This window comes from Phocoena phocoena, chromosome 3 (assembly GCF_963924675.1).
Source record: "Phocoena phocoena chromosome 3, mPhoPho1.1, whole genome shotgun sequence".
NCBI classification, from domain to species: domain Eukaryota; kingdom Metazoa; phylum Chordata; class Mammalia; order Artiodactyla; family Phocoenidae; genus Phocoena; species Phocoena phocoena.
The window spans coordinates 123,416,272-123,438,405 of record NC_089221.1 but is presented as its reverse complement, the minus strand read 5'-3'; the positions used below and the strand labels follow the sequence as shown (position 1 = coordinate 123,438,405).

Sequence of the window (22,134 nt, the reverse complement as noted above, 5' to 3'; positions counted from 1 at the left end):
TTTCTTTTAAAGAAAAATTAACCTAGTTTTCTTGTAACATGTAACTGATTAGAAACCATTCAAGTAGATACTCTCTTCCTATCTATCGGATTAGAAACTAGTTCAAGGAACTAGCATGACCTTAGTTACAGAGGCACGGAAAGTAAATACAAAGGACACCAGAGATGACAGACACACAGGAGACCTAATCATCTAGGAGCCACTAGGGACAAACCAAAGAAGCAGAGAAACAGAAAATAAAACTACCTAGGAGTTTTAATGGGAATCTGTGAGAGCAGATCAGGATACCAGATCACCTCTTAGGTTGGCCAGTTTATGGTACAAAAGATCAGAGGTGGATGGCCATCTGTAGCAAAGCTTACCTGGGACCAGAGGGGTGGGGCTGGAGACTGAGGTATGGTACCCAATGGAGGATCCCATGAGGTTTCGAGGTGGCACCAAACGAGCTGCCAACAGAGGAGGCGGTGTCCCCAACTGAAGTCGCTCAGATGCAGCAGCACCATGCTCACGAGAGTACATGGGCTGTCCTACAGAGGAAAGAATAGGAGGGCAGCTGGGATTGAGAGTCACAAGCTTCTCGTAAGCAATGATCTACTTCCTGAGACCTGAGCCAAGAACAGAGAAAGTATACCAATGGGAACTGTACCCAAGAAAGATGTTACTAAGATTCTTTCTAACTCAAGAAATAGACATGCAACTGGTTAGGAAGCATTGAGGTACAAAGAGTAAGAATTAGATAGTGTGACTGCAAAACGTCCATTTTTTATAATCTTAAATGGAATAATTACGTGATTTACCCAAAACGGAACAATCAACCTTATCAAGTTATTAGACAATGGAACCTTGAGCTATTATTCATGTAGAGTTTTGTATCCAATGAGACATGTGGTTATGAAAGCTGTCATACCCATTTAAAAAAAATAAAAACACTCCTCCCCAAACTCATATAATTTCAGGTATGCACAAACTATACTCCCTATCTGAGAGCAGAAAAAAGAAAAATAATAAAGGAACTTAAAAAAAAGAAACCCACCACAAGCATACCCTCAGAGAATAAGAAATATTCAAAAGAAAAATTAAACAAGACAGTGAAAATTTGTTATCCTACTAGCAGGTGGATAACAAACATAGAGAAAGAAAAAAAGGAAAAAATCCCAGGTGAACAGACTAGCCACTGTACACATGAAATTACCTCAGATATTAAGGACCACTTTTGGAAAGAAAGCACATTTAGAATCTATATTTATGGATGCAAGAAATGTCAGAAACAATGAAGCCAAATTCTGTAGAACAAGATTAAAAAAGACAAGGTATCAAGGAGCAAAACCCCCTTTGGTTGGTTATTTAATAGTATCTTTTTCACTGACTACCTCGTATGAGACCTATTTTTAAGATTTACTCAATATTTTATATCTAAAGTCAGACAGACATTCACTATGTGACACAAAACAAAGTGAATTTAGAATTTTTTTATACCTGATGAAATGTCCTTATAAAGTGAACAATCCAGAAGACTATTAATACACCTTAATAAACAAGTCACAAAGCACCACTTGATTTCACAGTAAATGTAGAGAAGAAATAGATGTGCTAAACTTTAGTACCCTTCTCTTCCTATATACGGAGCAGAGGAGGTGACATCATACTGTATAAGCAGACCACATAACTGGGGGCTTAGCACCAATCCTTTCAAAACTGAAAAAAGGATCAATCATTACAATGCAAAAACAATTTAACATATCCTCAATGATCTGAAAATAGTTTTAAGCATGACCTACTGCAGAGAATTCCTTGCAGAACGCAGTAGTGAGCTAAAGAGAAAAATGGGAAGTACAACTAGTACTCCCAAACTAGTCCATATGACTAGTTTAAATTTATGATACAGCACTCAATGTACCATGTGTATTTAATTAATAACTGTCTCAAAGTAAATTAGAAACTAAAAGGCTACTTTGTACAATGTCTTTTTAAAACAAGTGACAAAAAACATGCATTCAGACACTTCAGAAAGATGGCTGTTTATTCAAATGAGGCCTGATTTTCTTTAACAACATCTATTCAGGTCTCTAAATAGTATTTCAAAAAGAAACAGTTCCTCAGATAAAAGGCTGATTCTAGGACTGGTTAGAAAACTTCTAAGATGGGCCTGGTACACCTTAGTATACCCTGTCCCTCCAAAAGCAAGATGGCTACCAAACACTAGCATGTCAAAAACAAAACAAAGCAATCTGCAGAACCAACATGAAGAGGCTCCCCATGGTCAAAAACTAGACAATTTGAACATCAAAAAGGGCCATAATGGGGTGAAACATACCAAACATTAGTATGTTTGGTATTAGAAATTTGGTATTTTGGGGATTAGAAATCCATGAGTTCTTTATGATACTTAAAAAAAATACAGTGGTACCTCTGGAAGATATTAGGAAACAAACTCATTTTCTGAAAAGTGATAAATGAAAGGACACAAGCATTTATCCTGTCTTTCCTGTAAAAAGTGAATTTCAGGTTAAAGAAATGGTTAACTCCCAAGTTTCACTTTGTAGAATGCCAGCCAATAAATGTAGAAGAAATAATAGAATTAGAGTATCACACTTTTATAACCCCAAATGAAACAAGAGATCTAGGCAGGGATCACAAATAACCACGTGCAACTTTTTAAACGGATGCATCAGGATGAAAACACCTGTACACAGTGATCAATATTTGTAACACAGAAAGGAGACAACTTGGTATTATGTACATCATGATATACTGCAGTAGGAAGTACAAAACCCCATCAATAAAATATTCATTCAAAATAAGGGGGGGGAAAAAAGCAAAAGTGACCCTAATTAAGTCTCTAGATCTAAACCTCTAATTTACAGGAAATACAGAGGATAGAGGAACGTGTTAAATAACACGACGGGATGCAATGTGCCAAGTCCAGATTGTGGAAAAATTCTTCAGGACAAATGATCTGTTCCTTCAACAAATAAATGTCAAGGAGAAAAAAAAGAGGTAGGAGAAACTGTTACAGATTTAAAGACTTTAAAAAAATTAAATAAATAAAGACTTAAAAACATATTAACTAAATGTAATATGTAACCTTATTTGGATCCAGCTTCAAATGAACCAGCTATAAAGGAACATCTATGATACAACTGGGAATAATGAACACTGGTTGGATATTTGACAATAATACCTGTTATAAATATCTTGGGATTGTGATTAAAGTATAGTAATTGTGTGCATGTGTGTTTATCCCTTATCTTTTAGAGATATATAATGAAGATTTTACAGATTAAATGTTACGTTTGGGACTTGTTCTAAAATAATCAAGTCAGGAGTGAGTTACAGATAAAGCAAGATTAACCGTGTGTTGATACATGTTGAAGCCACTAAATGAATAATGACAATTAACTACACTATTTGCTCTACTCTTGTATTTGAAATTTTCCATAACAAAAAGTTTTTAAAAATCAAATTGGTTGGGCTTCCCTGGTGGCGCAGTGGTTGAGAGTCCGCCTGCTGATGCAGGGGACACGGGTTCGTGTCCCGGTCCGGGAGGATCCCACCTGCCGCGGAGCGGCTGGGCCCGTGAGCCATGGCTGCTGGGCCTGCGTGTCCGGAGACTGTGCTCCGCAACGGGAGAGGCCACAACAGTGAGAGGCCCGCATACCACAAAAAAAAAAAAAAAAAAAAAAAAAAAAAATCAAATTGGTTACAATAATGGTGAAGATAAGCCAGTCACAATTTAGCTTCATTCAATTTAGTTTTTAAAAAAATTTTTATTGAAATATATTTGATTTACAATGTTGTGCTAATTTCAGATGTAGAGCAAAGTGATTCAGTTAAATATGTATGTATATATATTTTTTTAGATTCTTTTCCATTATAGGTTATTACAAGATATTGAGTATAGTTCCCAGATTCATTCAATTTAGTTTTGATCAGTGTAGAGTGACTAAATAATTCCAAACCGCAAACATCCTAAGTTCATACTCCTATCTTGAGTCATTCATGTATCTTACATGCCTGACAGCAACATTTTCACATTCTCTTTTTTTTTTTTTTTTTTTTTTTTTTTCCCCTGGTACGCCGGCCTCTCACTGTTGTGGCCTCTCCCTTTGTGGAGCACAGGCTCCGGATGCTCAGGCTCAGCAGCCATGGCTCAGGGGCCCAGCCGCTCCACGGCATGTGGGATCTTCCCGGATCGGGCACGAACCCCTGTCCCCTGCATCGGCAGGCGGACTCTCAGCCACTGCACCACCAGGGAAGCCCTCACATTCTTAATGTTAACTCTAGTCAGTTGTAGACAGTCTATTCAAACTAAAATTTTAGCTACTCTTTGTAATTTTCCTGATTTTGTCTTTAAGAGTATTCACAAGAAAAAAAAATTCTATTTTTAAAAAAATATTTATTTATTTATTTTTGGCTGTGTTGGGTCTTCATTGTTGCTCACGGGCTTTCTCTAGGTGCGGCGAGTGGGGGCTACTCTTCGTTGCAGTGTGCAGGCTTCTCATTGCGGTGGCTTCGCTTATTACGGAGCACAGACTCTAGGCACACAGGCTTCAGTAGTTGTGGCACGCGGGCTCAGTAGTTGTGGTACACGGGCTTAGCTGCTCCGTAGCATGTGGGATCTTCCTGGACCAGGGATCGAACCCGTGTGCCCAGCACTGCAGGTGATTCTTAACCACTGCACCACCAGGGAAGTCCCCCTGAGTTTTAAACTAAAAGCTCAATCAGAAAAAATAAAAAAGCTATACCTTCCAATTATTGGCCATGCTTATCATGTGTCTTCTCTATTAGAATACAAGGTCCCTGGCACACTTTCTAAAGGTCAGGGCCTAAACGGTGCCTGGCACATAGCAGGACTCAATACTTAAAGAAGGGATGAAAGTTTATTTACTAAAAGTATCCCAATGACAATTAAGTATTTCTTTGGATGAATACCTTTATTTGATATTCATTAGACATTATTTGAAATGGGCAATATGACAACTAATGCAACACAAATCTAAGTAACACACAAGGGGAGAGAAACTCTAGACAATATATGACGACTCTACTGGAGAATGACTTTTCTAGACATCAAAATCCATGATTGTGCACAGAAAAATGTTATATATTCCACAGAATTAAATGAGAAATCTCCCGTTTAAGAATATAATGTTTTAATAATTTGACATAGTTAATAACAGGAAATGTACTTTCCGAAGGATAAAAGTATTTTATGTAAATTCACTTGAAGATTGACAACTGCCTTCAACCTAAAAATCAGTCTCTAAAATCTAGGATGTTGGGCTTCCCTGTTGGCACAGTGGTTGAGAGTCCGCCTGCTGATGCAGGGGACGCGGGTTCGTGCCCCGGTCCGGGAAGATCCCACATGCCGCGGAGCAGCTAGGCCCGTGAGCCATGGCTGCTGAGCCTGCGCGTCCGGAGCCTGTGCTCCGCAATGGGAGAGGCCACAACAGTGAGAGGCCCGCGTACCGCAAAAAAAAAATAATAATAATAAATAAATAAATAAAATCTAGGATGTTATATTTTACTATCACTCTTTCACATACCCAGTACAACGAGCCTAGCAGTTACAAAATATTTCTACTACTACTTCTTCAAAGAAGCAGAATAAACAGGTCAAATTTAAGGCAGAAAAGGGAGTATACTTTAAAATAGTCCTGTCTTGTGCAGGGGGAAGGGGGAACCCACAAAACCCAAAACCCCAAAACTATACACTGAATTGGTGACTTCAAATTTGGGTAAAATGTTTAGGTACTTCAAAGGAAATAGTTGATTTTAATAAGTGTTTTTCCATATAATTCCAACTACGTTTCATTATTTAAGTCCTTTTCAGAGTATTTAGGACATCTTAACTCCAAAAAAACCAAATTTCAGAGCTTTTTCTAAATTATAACCATTTCTGACATTAAGTTTTAAATAGCATTACCAGGAGCCCCATGTATCCTACCCAGTTTTCCAGTGAGGTAATTCTTTTTCTTCTTTTAACATTCAACCGACCTCTTCAAAAATGAGTGATAATTACAGACTAGATGAAGGTTTTATTTTGGGCAGAATTAGTTCCTTTGTTACCTGTATTTCTGAGGCACTCTGTTCATTTAGTTTTAACAGCAAAATACACTGTGATTGATTTTTGTGGGTTTGTAATTTTTAACATATTTCTTTCCCACTAATAGATTTTAACTTCTTAGGAGAAAAATCATTTCTTATTCATCTGTATATTCCCAGTACCTAGCATTCAATAGACTCCTATTCTTACCTCCAAAAACCCAGATTTCATTTTTCTATGTTTATTTGGGTCCCTATTGACATAATTTTCACAGCTAAATACCATTTGATATGCTGTTCTTCACTTACACACATTTTCTATGCTGTGAATTTTAACGATAGTTTCAATGACCAAAAAAATCTGTAACTTAAACTTTCCCAACTTGTAAAACTTTAAGAATAGCTTAAGTTCCCTATTACGTTGCAAACATACATATAGCTTTTTTACTTCATTTGAACTGAAGCAAGTTCTAATTTTCTTGAAATTATAAACTATAGCGCTTAAAAAGTAAACCTGAACAATTTAAAGAATTCAACTTATCTGTCTCAAAGGTAATTAAAAAAAAAAAGATGTTTTAAAATCAACTGAATAGAAAGATACAAAAAATTTATAAATAACAAACTACACTCACCAAAAAAAATTTTTTATGTTTAGATTATCAGAAACCATCTCCTAGGTTTTCAAATTTCTCTCTAAATTTTGGAATCACATTTTAACTTTTAAGAAAGGAAGAAAGCAGTTTGCATAGTACAGTTTTAAACTTCCCAATATTGAATATTCTATAAGTTTCAAAATGTTCAGTTGCCCACCAACTAAGTCTCTTTATAAACAATGACACAGCATATAAGACTATCTTCTAAAGCACTAATTCACAAATGCCAATAGGAAGCTATTGCCCTTTATTGGTCTGAAACAAAAATGGGAAAAAAATGTGATATTTCATAAAGCCAAATTTAAAAGGACTGTCATTTATTCTGAGTTATTTGGTATAAAAATGTATTTTTAAAATCAAAATATTAGATGTCTTCATATGCAGTCCTTAACACAGCAAAATAAGAAGCTGCTAACTGTATCGGTCCCCCAAATTTTCTTAGAAATGTTATCAGCCTCTGAAAAACAGAAACTTGAAACTTCAGTTCTAAAAGGACTTTACTGATATACCAAAAATAGTCTGGCTTTTAAGGAATAACAGAAAAATCATCTTCAAACATGAAGTCAGACATTTTGTTCATCTTGGCTCCCCAGGGTGTAGCACAATGCCTGGCACATAGTAGGCACTCAATAAATATTTGCTGAATTAATATTAGGCTAAGTCATTGAAATAAATGGTAACTGCCAGATACTTTTTCATTAAAATCAAAATGGAATTTTTGTCATACTGAGTGAAGTCAGACGAAAGAGACAAATATCATATATCACTTATATGTGGAATCTAAAAAAATGGTACAAATGAACATATTTACAAAACAGAAACAGACTCACAGATGTAGAAAACAAACCTGTGGTTACCAGGGGGGAAAGGGGTGAGGGGTGGGGAGGGATGAATTGGGAGATTGGAATTGACATATACACAGTACTATATATAAAATAGATGACTAATAAGGACCTCCTGTATAGCACAGGGAACTCTACCCAATACTCTGTAATGACCTATATGGGAAAAGAATCTAAAAGAGAGTAGATGGGGCTTCCCTGGTGGCACAGTGGTTGAGAATCTGCCTGCTAATGCAGGGGACACGGGTTTGAGCCCTGGTCTGGGAAGATCCCACATGCCGCGGAGCAACTAGGCCCGTGAGCCACAACTACTGAGCCTGCGCGTCTGGAGCCTGTGTTCCGCGACAAGAGAGGCCGTGATAGTGAGAGGCCTGCGCACCGTGATGAAGAGTGGCCCCCGCTTGCCACAACTAGAGAAAGCCCTCACACAGAAACGAAGACCCAACACAGCAAAAATAAATTAATTAATAAACTCCTACCCCCAACATCTAAAAAAAAAAAGAGTAGATGTATGTATATGTATAACTGATTCACTTTGCTGTACACCTAAACTAACACAACACTGTAAATCAACTATACTCCAATAAAAATTTAAAAAGAAAAAAAAAGCTGTACTTCAGGGCACAAAATTTGATATACATTTCCCCATAACTTATCTGAAATAGAAAATAAAAATCTCATGCTGGGAAAAAAAAAAGGGAACTTTTATAGAGTGAGTCACTATGTTAAATTTAACAATATTAAAATAAATGGTAATCGCCAGATTTTTTAGAAATTAAAAACAAAATGGAATTTTTATTGTGAGTCACAATGTTAAATTTAACAATATGAAAATGTGTCATCTGCAGAAGACTCTCAGATAAATAAAAGGCATTAAGAAGTAATGTTAAGAGCTGATTCAGGGGGGAATAGATGAAACAAGACTGATCAACATGAAACATGTTGAAGCTGGGTGATGGGAATGTGGCAGTTTATTATACTACCTTCTTTATTATTATATATGTCTGAAATTTCCCATAATTAAAAAAAATGAGAGAAGCAGTAAAACAAATATGCACTGCAACAAGACACTATAGTAATTAGAAGACGGTGAGATACTAAAAGTGAAACAGTATGGACAATTACTTAACTATCAGATGTGGTTTCTGTTCTGAAGAAGAACAGCTGAACATAAGATTTACATAAATGAAAAGAAATCAAATAGTGGCCTACGTACAATTATATGTCATTATGTAATAAATGCTTTTTGGTACTGTAGGAGTTCAGAACAGAGCAGTAATGTTCCCCATATACTTAGAAGATCTGGGTCTTGCAAAAACAGGAGAGGGAGTACATTACGAAGAATGAAAACAGGAAAACAAAGTTGAGTCATGACAGGGGCACAGACAGGGTTATAACTGGCCTGACCACAGAAAATACACATGAGGGAATAGTGAAAAGAGACTACCAAGAAGTGAGGAATAGATTATAGAAAGAGAAGCCATAGAAAGGGGTTCATCTATGGTTTAGGAGGAAATAATGGCCACTGAAGAGTTCTCATAAGGAGCTGTCATGGCTGGTTTTCTTAGGCAGACTAGCTTAGCAGCATTATGTGGTGTGACATGGGGGGAAGATGGGGGTGAAACGTAATGGACTCAAGAAGATTGTATCAATAATCCGAAATGTGAAGTGATTCAAGCGTGGATGAGGGCAGAAGCCACAGCAGGAAGAGACAGAAAGGGATGCTTCAAAGAAAAAGAGGAAGAATTTTTCGATTAACTAGATATAAAAAAGCAAAGCAATGAGTCAGTCATGTCAGGGTTTCAATTCTAGGTGATAAGGTGGGTGTTATTTCCATTAACAAAGAAAGACAGGCATTGTGGAGGTAGTAAAGACTTAAGGGAAGATAACAGGTTTGATTTCAGAGAGGCTGAAATTTATGGAGACAATGATAACTACAAAATTATAATAACTATTCCTTACGTGTAACTTGCTAGGTGCCAGATACTATTCTAGATGCTTTATAGGTATTAATCCATTTCTTCCCCAAAACAACCTTAATGAGGTGAGTAATGTTATTATTATTTCTATTCTACAAAAGAGGAAATTAGGATACAAAGTGGTTAAGTAACTTGCCTAAGGTCACAATGACATAAGTGATGGAAGCAGAATTTGAACCTGGGCTTAATTACTTTTCTAAGTTGCCTCTCCAGGTCATGACAGAGATGAAGAAATGTTTATGATAAACACAGTTACAAAAAAAGATGTATTTATCTATAAAGTTACCTAGCTCTGTAAAGAAAATCTCACAGTCTGACATTTTAAACCACCAACTACCTTATTTTTATGTTTTTGAAGAAAAATTTTTTTAAGCCTTAGTCAACTAAAACCAACACCAACAACAAAAAAAACACTTAAGAAATAAAAGAGAATTAAGAACAACATATTATTACAGTTAAACATAAATGTTACAAAACAGCCTAACCACTAAATATTACAGTTTAAATGATGCTATCTTCACTTCAGCATTACAAGTTAAATAATTAGGTATATTTTATCGGACCTTTTGTATACTCTTAGGAGATAAGCCTTATGTTTTGGAAATTCAATCAGAGGAACAATTTTTGAACAGAAGCTTCAAAATAAAATTCCTTTAGTGGAGGAATGTTGCTACTCTATAGCAGAGTAGACTTCTCCAATACAGAAGGCCTTGCCCTTCTCTCCCATTATCACACAAAATTAAAATAGTTATATATCATAACCACACAGTAAACTGCCCTTTAAACACAAATATAATTTTTATATAGCACAGTCCATAAAAATAGAAATTAATTGTATTTTTTTTAAGTGTAAGACTGTTCTGAGAAAACTTGGCTTTTCTATACCCCAGTAATTTTAAATCAAATGTATACTTACGTTCTGACACTGTATAAAGGAGGTTCTGGGGTAAGGGAGGAGGTAGTCTTGCTCCCACTGGTGCAAGATTGGGCACTGCACTTGTCCCAGGCTGGTCACGGTTGTTTATCAAGCTTGACTGTGTTATGGGTGGTCCTACAGACAACCAAAAGTGAAAGGTAGAGCATTAATGTTTCCCAGCTAATAAAAATACTCACTACACCAAGTATTAATTTGGATATTCACACTTAAAATACCTACTTTGGCTTAGAACAGAATTAAGGAATTTGATATGTGCAGGTTAAGCACTGGGTACATAATTAATTTAAATGACATTTTAGTTCTGTAACGGACAAAACTAATCTAGGGTGGAAAAATGGCAGAACTGGTTGCATCTGGAGGGGCAGTAGAAAATGGCTACCAAGGGACCTGAACAAACTTTCTGCAGTGAGAGAGTTCTACAGAACTCTCAAGTTAATGATAAACATGTTTAAGTGTACTGATGTTACAACATACCGTGAAATGCATCAAAACTAAACATGGAGAGATCACATTTTTAGTTAATTGTAGAACCTAGATGCTATTTGTTTCCTTGAAATTTTTCATAGCAAAATGTTGGGGGGAAATGACATTCTTAGATTTAACTTTTAAACAGATATGTTCCCAAAATGAGGTTAAGATCTTATACTGTGAGAATTCCTATACATCAAAGATGGCTTTTAATCTGGGAAATAAAATCTCACCTTGAGCTTCATAATTATACCATTCATGTGACAATATTAAATACTAACAAACACTGTTAAAATAACCATATTGCTACTGACCAAATCTATGCATTAAATGTCTCCGAATCGTTATCAACTTTAATGAAACGTGTTCTATAAAGAATATTACTGCAGGAAAGCTATGTGATGGGTACATGGAATCATGTTAAACTATTTTTGCAACTTCTTGTGAGTTTGCAATAATTAAAAAAAATTAAGATTAAAAAAACCCCAAAATTAAAAAAGTACAACTTAAATAAATTAAATGGCAACCATTTTTAAAAATAATTTGCTAACTCTTAAAACATTAAATGTCTTTGGGTAGATATTTTCTTATGTCTTTGTACACATGTAAACTGACTGCCCCAGAATTTTTTCAGTTACATTTAAAAAATTTAGTCTTATTTCTGTTTCTGCTAAACCAGCAACTGTTAAGTAAGTTGTTTTTTTTTTTTTTTTTTTTTTGCGGACGCGCAGGCTCAGCAGCCATGGCTCACGGGCCCAGACGCTCCGCGGCATGTGGGATCTTCCTGGACCAGGGCACGAACCCATGTCCACTGCATCGGCAGGCGGACTCTCAACCACTGTGCCACCAGGGAAGCCCCAGTTAAGTTTTTTTAAATGATCATTTTTAAACATTCCTTATCTTAATTTTGGTGGATGTGGTAACAGCACATTGATTTTTTTTTTTGAAGTCTTTATCATTGAAGAGATTCATACTGAAGTACATACTGGTGAAATGCTATGACATTTGAAATTTACTTCAGCAAAAAGAAAAAATAAGCAAAAAAATTGTGTGTGGGGAGGGGGAGGAATAAATGAGACAAAACCAGCTGAATATTGATAACCACTTAAGTTGGATGATGGTACATGGTATATTATTATTCTACATCTGTGTATATCCAAAAATTTCCATAGAGGGGAAAAGGAATGGGACGAAGGCAGTCAAAAGACACAAACTTCCAATTATAAGATAAAAAAGTACTAGAGATGTAATGTACAACATGATAAATATAATTAATGCTGCTGTATGTTATATATGAAAGTTGTTAACAGAGTAAATCCTAAAAGTTCTCACCATAAGAAAAATAATTTTTTTTCCTATTTCTTTAATTTTGTACCTATAAGAGATGATGGATGGTCACTAAACCTACTGTGATAATCACTTCATGATGTACACAAGTCAAATCATTATGCTGAATACCTTAAACTTAAACAGTCCTGTACATCAATTATATATCAATAAAACTGGAAGAAAAAAAAGAAAATTTCCATAATAAAATGTTTTAAAGATTATTTCAATACTCTTGCAGAGATTTTCTTTAAAGACGGAAATTTCACTGAACTACTGGCATGTTCTTTTTTTTCTGACCTCTTCAAAACACTGGCTTTCTTAAGATGCTATCAATTAGCAAGATTCTGACTCCAGGTCAATACAGATTAGGCCACTATTGATAAAATTTACACTTGGAGGTACTACAAATAATGCAATGTACACTGGATAGAAAAAAAAGAAAAACATCTTAATTATGGGAATATATTCCAAATTCTATTAATAATTTATTTTTCAAAAACTTAAAATCTAGTGTCAAGTTAGGTAAAAGGGATGGATTCTTCTAAATATAATTCTCCACTAAAGAAATATTCAACATATACTTACTTGGTATGGGAAGCACAACAGAAGGCGGAGGCTGGCCATGTCCTTGAGGAACAGGAAGTCTCATACTGTGGCCAGGACCTGGGCCTGGGCCTGGGCCAGGACCTGGACCTGGGCCTGGGCCTGGGCCTGGCATTGGAGGCATTAACATTCCAGGAGGTGGTGGAGGAGGAAGCCCAGGAGGAGGCGGAGGGAAAGGAATCATGCTTGGCAGAGCAACTTCATCAACAACCAGGGGATCATTTCCATGATCAAACTGACAAAGGTCACCAAGTACACAAAATCCTCTTTCTGTAAGAAGATAAATCTTATTATGATCTACCCAGAGTTTAGAAAACAAACAAGTCCCTGAAACACCCACCCATCTCATTTATGAAGTGTTTTTTCTCCAGGGAGTCTAAAGCCTTCTGAGTGTTACTCTGTTAACCATCGCATATCCCTGAAGTAGGGGCAGGTGTACTCTCTACTTTCTATACTGTGAGACTACACTTTGTTGAGATAGCAAATAACTGGATCAAAAACAGGCTACCAACCACTATTAGATTAACCCATTCGCTATTGAGTTTTCATAATAAAAATTCAGATATTTTAAATAACAATTTAACAAAGGTGGGGAGGGATAAGGAACTTGAATTAGATGATCTACTTTCAACTATCTACTTTCATGCTATTATTCTAAAGCAACCATTCTTTACTATATCTAGGAATTGAAACTTTAAAGTATTCAACTAAGCATTATGTACCAGGTTATTCACTGCAGCATTGTTTGTAACAGCAAAATATTTGAAACACCTCAAAAGTGCCATCAAAAAGAAACAGGTTTAAACACATTTTTGTACATACAGAATACTAAGAAGTGTAAAAAATACTGAAGAAGCTCTTTATATATTAACACAGGATGACTCCAGAAAATACTGCTAAGTGAAAAAAACATTATGCATAGTATGAATGAAGTATGAATAGTATATAGTATACTAGCATTTATGTAAAAAAGAAAGTGGGGGAAATATACGTTTTTGTTTATGTACACATGCAAAGACTATGTTTGGAAAGACACAAGAAATTGACAGCATTAAACTGTCCTTGGGAAGGAGATCTTTGTGGCTGGAAGACCAGAGTGACAGTGATTTAATGCTTGAATCATGTGATTCTATTCCCTACTTAAAAATAAATAAAATGTAAAAATATATACATTCTATATTTAGAGAAAAAATGTTATGATGTCTGTTATTTGCTTCAAATAATACAGGCCAGGGAGAAGTGGTGGAAGTATACACAAAAACAAGATTGCCCATGAGTTGACGCGAGATCATGGATACACTAGGGTTAATTATACTATTTTGTCAACTTCTGTAAATATTTAAATATTTCCATAATAAAAAATTAAAATAAATGCATGCACACACACAGCCTGATCCATTCATTCAAATGGAAAGTTAGCAAGTTAAAATTTTAAGTAGGTTATACATGCTTATTAACAAATTCCCAGGGACAAACACCACACAAAAAAAATAAAATTCCTAGTGTCTACCAAAGTTTGTGGTATACTTATAGTGTTTGAAGTAACAAGAACAACAAAAAACAAACTAAAGGGTAAAATTTAAACATTCTGTTAACAAGGGCCAAACTATTACACCCAACAAGAAGCATATGCCAAAAGAGATTCTCCTCCTCATTCACCCCTTTTAATAAAATCCAGACTGTAATGAAAAGGTATGCACTACTAGCAACATTTGCTTTACTAGTACTTCTGGGTACAAGATAGAAGAGAACTTTTACCATCATAATCTCTGCATCGCCTCTTTGGTGGAGGGTTTCGACCAAAAGAATTGGAAGAGCTATGATTATTATAGTAATTAGACCAACTCTCCGTTGTGTTTTCAGAGTGGTGCGCAGGTGCGATCACAGTAACAGTGCTGGGAATAGACTGTGCCCCAGAGGAATACTGCTCAGAAGAGTTCGGAGGTGGTGCAGACACAGACACGTAGGAACTCTCCAAGTCATTCCTCTCACTCTTAAACTTTGATCTTTCCCTATGTTCTGCTTCAGAGACAAAATAAAAACAAGAAACAAATAAGATCAGACATCTATGTTCTTAAACTACGTTTATTTTCCCACAGAAAAAGAAAGATGAGAATACTGAAGTAAACTTACTGAGCTGTCCATATTTCAAAGTGCTCTCATTATTAATATATCCTAAAACCAGGAACATCAATAGTGTGACACATTTTGACCAGTAACTTGTATAAAATCACCTTTTATAACATCAACATCAATACAAAATGAAGAAAGACCTGCTTCTCTACTGATATTTAATAAGAATGCTATCCAAGAATTGACTTCCAGGGCTTCCCTGGTGGCGCAGTGGTTGAGAGTCCGCCTGCCGATGCAGGGGACGCAGGTTCGTGCCCCAGTCCGGGAGGATCCCACGTGCCGCAGAGAGGCTGGGCCCGTGAGCCATGGCCGCTGAGCCTGTGTGTCCGGAGTCTGTGCTCCGCAACGGGAGAGGCCACAACAGTGAGAGGCCCACGTACCGCAAAAAAAAAAAAAAAAGAATTGACTTCCAAACTGCTATCCTGGGAGATCAGTGGTTGGGATCCCAGTAATCTACTTAAATTTCTTTCTTTTTAATTTTAAATACTCTAAGCAACCTTAAAGCAAATCAATTATTTTCAGTCGGGGGTGGGGGTAGGGGAGCAGGCAACCCTCTTCCTCCAGTAACAGTTTTGTTGACTAAAGGACATTTGTTTCAATTATACAACATGACTTAAGTCTACTCACATAAATGATACACTTATGGATAGCTTCTTCTTAGTCAAACTCCTCTAACTCCAACCTGAGAATAGAGCCTTGTCTTTAACAAAAATCAAGTTTTTTGAGACAATTCCAGATTTTACGTTGTTCAAACATATTAAAGGTACAGTTACTTTTAAGGGACACTCTGGCACCCTTGTGATATAGGAAGATAAGCAACTACGGAGTTTTTTGGGGAAGCCTCATGGACCCACCAACATTCCTATTGGGATCCCGGTCTTTGCTGCGCCCCCGGCTTCGACTCCGACTTCGACTCAGGCCTCGGCTCTTACTCCGGCTCTTACTCCTGCCCCTTCTCCAGTCATACTTCTCACGGTACATTTCAGTCCGCTCATAGTACCGGTCATAGTCTCTCCACTTGCCATCGTCTCTTTTTTTCTCACGTGTCCTATAATACACAGATATGAAAGCCATGTGTATGCTATAGAAACCAAGTCTGAAAACAAATCAGTAGTATGAAATATCCTCCTTGATTCACCAAAATTCATAGCATCTATACTTTTCCAGAAACCATAAAACTACCATATAATTCCTCTAATCCATTATATAAAAAGAAAAAAACATTCCCTACAAGTACACTGGGTGGGAAGAAATGAAAAAAAGAGGTGAATCCAAAGTATGGGGAGGGGTAAGAGGAAAAACATATTTAAAACTAGAAAAGACAAAAGGCTCAAAACAAAGTTTTCCTAAACAAAGACTAATTTTTTGATGGTAGGCTGATGATTCAACATATAAACTGCACTACTTGTAAGAAAATGCTACAGATGATTTTAATACTGAGCACCCCTAACAAAATGGAACATTTCATTAATATTCTCTAAGGAGACTGCTCCCACCCTGAGCTCTTGGGGAAAGCACATAATGAAGACTGTTTATAAAAGGAAGAGAAAGTATGACAAAGAAAAAAAAACAGAGGGAATGGGAGGAAAAACATTTTCTTTCTTTAATCAGCGTAGAGAGAGGAGTAGAGCATATGTTAAAAATTCCTTTAATGCCCTTCTACGGTAACTGAAAAGTGAGGTATACATGTCTTCCTAATTAAAAATAAACACAAACCTTCGTTCACTAGATTCTGAACGAGTCTTCTGGGGACTAGGGTATTTCTTTTTTCTGCCATCTCGTTCTTCCTCTGCTGGCTCCTGAAATACCTACATGAAAATATTCATTAGAAACAAGAAGAGTCCTTCTATAAATTATAAAACACATCCACCTGATAATCTTTCCAGCACACGAGAGGGCACAAATATACTGAAATACTGAAGTCAAATCACATCCCCAAAAGCTGGTCAACAGGAAGAAGTAAAAAAGATGCTGAAATTACTTTAACAGCAGTATGTTAATTTTTAAATGCTAACTTAAGGTAGAGAATAGGAGGAAAACAGCAACTCATTCTTTAAACCGAAACAGTAAAAATAGCAAATCTCTAAGTATCATATAGTAAAATGGTGTGTGTTTTCCTAATTACAAAATATATTCATTCACACATTAATTCATTTGAGGAGAACTTCAGATTTATTTCACAGAAAAGGTTTTGGGAACAAATGGTTAAGTTAACCACTGCTATAAAACTAAGTATTTCATGTGAATTATGGAAAAATGGTATTGGAATTACTGGAAATGTTAAGGCTTCTTTTAAAACTTAACAGTCAAGATTGACCAGAAATAGATAACTAGTGATTCTATTATAGTTTTTAAACAGAAGTTAATCTCAAAACAAATATATGGCCTTTACCAGAGAGAAATGAAATAAAGACATTTGGAAGAGGTAAACAAATGCCCATCTAATGGAGAAGCTCATTTAAAAATACACAAATAAGCAAGTGAATGAATGGAACAGAAGATAACAATTTAGTAAAACTCAGGCGACATAAAATGGCAGCCACAATATGGCAACCATATGGTGCTGACAAAAGCACTCTACAATTATTAGACTATATTTAAAAATCGTTCTTTCTACCAATTTACAGGAAATACAGAGGATGCAACCAGCAAAATCCAGAGTCAAAACTCCGTAAGACAAATGACTGAGTTTCTTCAACAAAACAAAATTTAAGGAAAAAAAGAGGGTGAAGAAAGGAAGAAGAGAGGTAGATATATACGTAAGTATGAAGGGGGAATTTAAAGATATAAAGAGACTTAAAAGACATCAACTTAGAGAACTTTTTCCTTCTTTTCGCTGTTCTGTATTTTCTAAGGTTTTTTTGATGGACATGTATTAATTCACTCTAAATTTTTCTAATTTTAGGAAACTAGTTTTCGTTTTGTTTTTTTAAATTTTTAATTTTTTGGCTGCGTTGGGTCTTCGTTGCTGCACGCAGCTCTAGTTGTGGCGAGCGGGAGCTACTCTTCGTCGTGGTGCGCAGGCTTCTCATTGCGGTGGCTTCTCTTGTTGCGGAGCACAGGCTCTAGGCATGCAGGCTTCAGTAGTAGTGGCACACGGGCTTAGTTGCTCCACAGCATGTGGGATCCTCCCAGACCAAGGATCGAACCCATGTCCCCTGCATTGGCACGTGGATTCTTAACCACTGCGCCACAAGGGAAGTCCCGGAAACTAATTTTCTAAACTACTTTCTAATTAGTTTTTCTAATAGGAAAAACTATTCTTAAAAAGTTAAAGGAGGGCTTCCCTGGTGGCGCAGTGGTTGAGAGTCCGCCTGCCGATGCAGGGGACGTGGGTTCGTGCCCCGGTCCGGGAAGATTCCACATGCTGCGGAGCGGCTGGGCCCGTAAGCCATGGCCGCTGAGCCTGCGCGTCCGGAGCCTGTGCTCCGCAACGGGAGAGGCCACAACAGTGAGAGGCCCGCGTACCGCAAAAAAAAAAAAAAAAAAAGTTAAAGGAGCCAAGAGAAATAAAAACATAAAACAAAACAAAAACCTGTGCAGGAATGTTCACCGCAGCGTTATTTATGATAGGCAAAAAGTATTAACCATTTGCCTATTAATCCAAATATCTATCAACTGATGACTGGATAAAGAAAATATGATATATTCATAAAATGGGGTACTATTCATCCATGAAAAAAAAGAGAAGTACTGATACGTGCTACAACCTGGAGGAACCTTGAAAGCATTATGCTAAGTGGAAGAAGCCAGTTACAAAAGACTACATACTGTATAATTCCATTTATATGAAATGTCCAAAATAAGCAAATCCATAGAGACTGAAAATAGATTAGAGGTTGCCTGGGGTGGGGGCTAGGGAGGGAAGCACTTGGAAGGTGATGACAGTGAGTATGGGGTTTCTTTTTTGGAGGATGAAAATGTTCTAAAATGGATTGTGGAGACGGCTGCACAACTCTGACTACAATAAAAATCATCACATTTGTACATTTTAAATAGGTGACTTGTAAAGTTGGTGAATTACACCTCAATAAGCTGTTTAAAAAAAGTCAAAGGGCATGCACAATATGGATGAATCTCATAAAATAATGAGCTAACAAGGAAGCTAGACAAAGGACTGTATGACTTCTACATCCAGGAAGTGTCAAGTTTAGGTTACAGAAGCTAAACTAATCGTTCTAATGGGTGATGGAAAACATAAAAAGATATCAAGAAATCCAAAGCAATATGGGTGAAGTCTGATTTAGCATCCTGCAGTACACTACCAAACATGATTTTAAATCTCAAGCATGGTATTTAAGTGGAGAATAAAGGAGTGCTCCCTTGCTATATAACTAAATAAAATGCTTGATTTGTACAGATAAAAAAAAAGTCTATGTGATTCTTGTAACATAAAATGAAAAAAACAGGAGTACATGGTATTAGAAATAAGAGTAGTAGTAACCCTGGGGAGAGGGAAGTGAGAGAGAATGAGAAAGAGGGAATTAAAAAAAAAAAAAAGGCAGTTCAACGAACTTGATTTAGATCTTGATTCAAACAAATGGGGAAAAAATGGACATTTATGAACAAATAGAAATTTAAACACTAAGTATCTGATGACATTAAGAAGTTACAGTTATTTTTATACATGATAAGAATACTTGGGCTTCCCTGGTGGAGCAGTCGTTAAGAATCCGCCTGCCAATGTAGGGGACATGGGTTCGAGCCCTGGTCCAGGAAGATCCCACATGCCGTGGAGCAACTAAGGGCTCGTGCACCACAACTACTGTGCCTGCACTCTAGAGCCCAAGAGCCACAACTACTAAGCCCACATGCCACAACTACTGAGCCTGCGTGCCACAACTACTGAAGCTTGCATGCCTAGAGCCCATGCTCCGCAACAAGAGAAGCCACCACAATGAGAAGCCCGCACACTGCTACGAAGAGTAGCCCCCGCTCGACACAACTAGAGAAAGCCCGTGAGCAGCAACAAAGACCCAAACCAGCCAAAAATAAATAAATTTTTTTTAAAAAAAGAAAGAACACTTGAGGGCTTTAAAAATATAACCTTTTAGAGATACCTGCTAAGTATTTACAGATGAAATAATATGATGTCAGGAATTTGTTTAAAAATAATTTAAGAGGATCGAAAGTAGTTGAAGGTACAGAAAAAGACTGCCCATGGATCTATAATTATTGAAGAGGAAATGAGGGCTTCATGGGGACTCATTACATTCTGCCTTCTTTCAAGCATTTTCATAATAAAAACTTTTTATATAAGTTAAACAAAAATAATCTGTATTCTTTTCTATTTTAAATAAAATTTCCAGAACTTCCTGCGGTAAGGATATGTTTTTCCATAATTATTTAAAACTTTTACTCTGAAATGAGCTACACGGCACTAAACTGTCAATTTTTCTTGAACTAATATGAAGTATATGTAAAGACTTCATACTCCAAAACCTCTTACCTACTTTGAGCCTAGTAGTCTAAGAATATGAAAAGTAAATTTCTTTATGGAATCAGATTATGACCAGACATGCTAATTTTAAAAGTTTTTCTTCTATGTTGTCCACCTGACTTAAATTCTTCTAGCTCACATCTTCTTTTAGAAGTCTGATCATTACACACATATTTAAGACTTTTTAATTATTTATTATCTTCGTCTATCAGGGCTATACAAGTCTGAAAGCCTCCATTCCACTGGACCATTTTAGATATAAAAGTATACTAAACAGGTATGTGGATGAGGCAGGATTGGCCCTGGATTGATGAGCTGCTGGGGTGATGAATACTGGGAATTCATTAAATTATTCTCCTTTTGATGTGTACCGAAAAGTCTCTAAAACAGGGTTGTTGTTTTTTAATTAAGTGAAATAAAGGTACTTTCAGAAAAACCAAACAGGGGAAAAACTGTGCCAGAGGCTCTCATATTTCCAGTCATAAATCCATGCAGTGGGTCTAAGAAAAACTGCCTTCTAACGTTTCAGATGATTGTGATATAGTGTGAATAAGGAATTATAATATCAAAGATCCACTATTTTCATGATTATTCTTGTGTATGTTCATGAACTCAGACAGACAGGGTAAAGGGTTTGATGACAGCTAATTATAACCACAGCAAATTCAGAAGTAATTTTCCAAATGCAGATAGAACACACTGTGCTTCATAAATTATGGCACATATATACCAAGTGTTTTTCCAGCCCCAGGATGAGTTGTGCCAATGATCCAACTTCTCTCACCCGGTTCCCTGTGTGACCAATAGTTTTACTGTAAAACTGATGGTACCGTGTAGCTGGGGACCAAGGGAGAAAGTTAAAACAGCTAGTCCTCAGATTTGCTCCCGTGCTCAGAGCAACTGCATCAACTGAGCACAGACCAGAAAAAGAGATAATTAGCCAAAGACAGTGCTACCTCAAATCCCCTTCCTTCAATGTTATCTAACAATTACTATAAACTATTATATTTACACACTATTCTACAAGCTATTATTTGTTAGTAATGACAATTAAGTTACGTATAAAAGCTTAGAAAATGGGGGAAATGCCAGACAGCATCATTTGGGGTAGTTATACATATACAGAAGCTGAAATCCATTTTTCATAATTTTCAAAATTAGAATTTACTACAAAGATACAAAATGAAATAGTGCAACAATTTGTTTTTAAACTGTTCTTTCAAAACTCAAAATAATGCAATTTTCCTCATATCCAAATGAGCTGTCTTTCAAACAGACACTTCCAATCCACTGACCTTCAATGACTGTAAAAAAGGACATACGCTGCAAAAATTTTAACTTATTATAAAAAGATTTAACATATACCTTTTTTTAAGTTCCCTGACCAGGGATTGAACACACACCCTCGGCAGTGAAAGCGCGGAGTCCTAACCACTGGGGAGCCAGGAATTCCCTAACCTATACCTTAAACCAAAAATTATACACTATCAAGTATGGAAGTAAAGTTTCTTCCTATTTCCATTACTTGAAGAAACATACTGGGGCCCCTTCTTTTTTTTTTTAATTGATGTATAGTTGATTTATAATGTTGTGTTAATTAGTGCTGTATAGCAAAGTGACTCAGTTATACATATATATATATATTCTTTTTTTAATATTCTTTTCCATTATGGTTTATAATAGGATATTGAGTATAATTCCCTGT

General features: G+C 36.3%; 1 protein-coding gene across 1 annotated transcript in view; it reads right to left on the bottom strand.

Annotated features, from left to right (window-relative positions):
• RBM27 (RNA binding motif protein 27) overlaps nucleotides 1–22,134 on the bottom strand; it is a 67,261-nt gene that overhangs the window by 28,297 nt on the left and 16,830 nt on the right. Inside the window, exons 4-9 of the mRNA XM_065873291.1 lie at nucleotides 16,706–16,797; nucleotides 15,844–16,037; nucleotides 14,615–14,875; nucleotides 12,839–13,126; nucleotides 10,436–10,570; nucleotides 363–527 (exon numbers count right to left, since the gene is read on the bottom strand). Of these exons, the coding sequence (XP_065729363.1) occupies nucleotides 363–527; nucleotides 10,436–10,570; nucleotides 12,839–13,126; nucleotides 14,615–14,875; nucleotides 15,844–16,037; nucleotides 16,706–16,797 (1,135 nt within the window). The remainder of the gene's footprint in view (nucleotides 1–362; nucleotides 528–10,435; nucleotides 10,571–12,838; nucleotides 13,127–14,614; nucleotides 14,876–15,843; nucleotides 16,038–16,705; nucleotides 16,798–22,134) is intronic.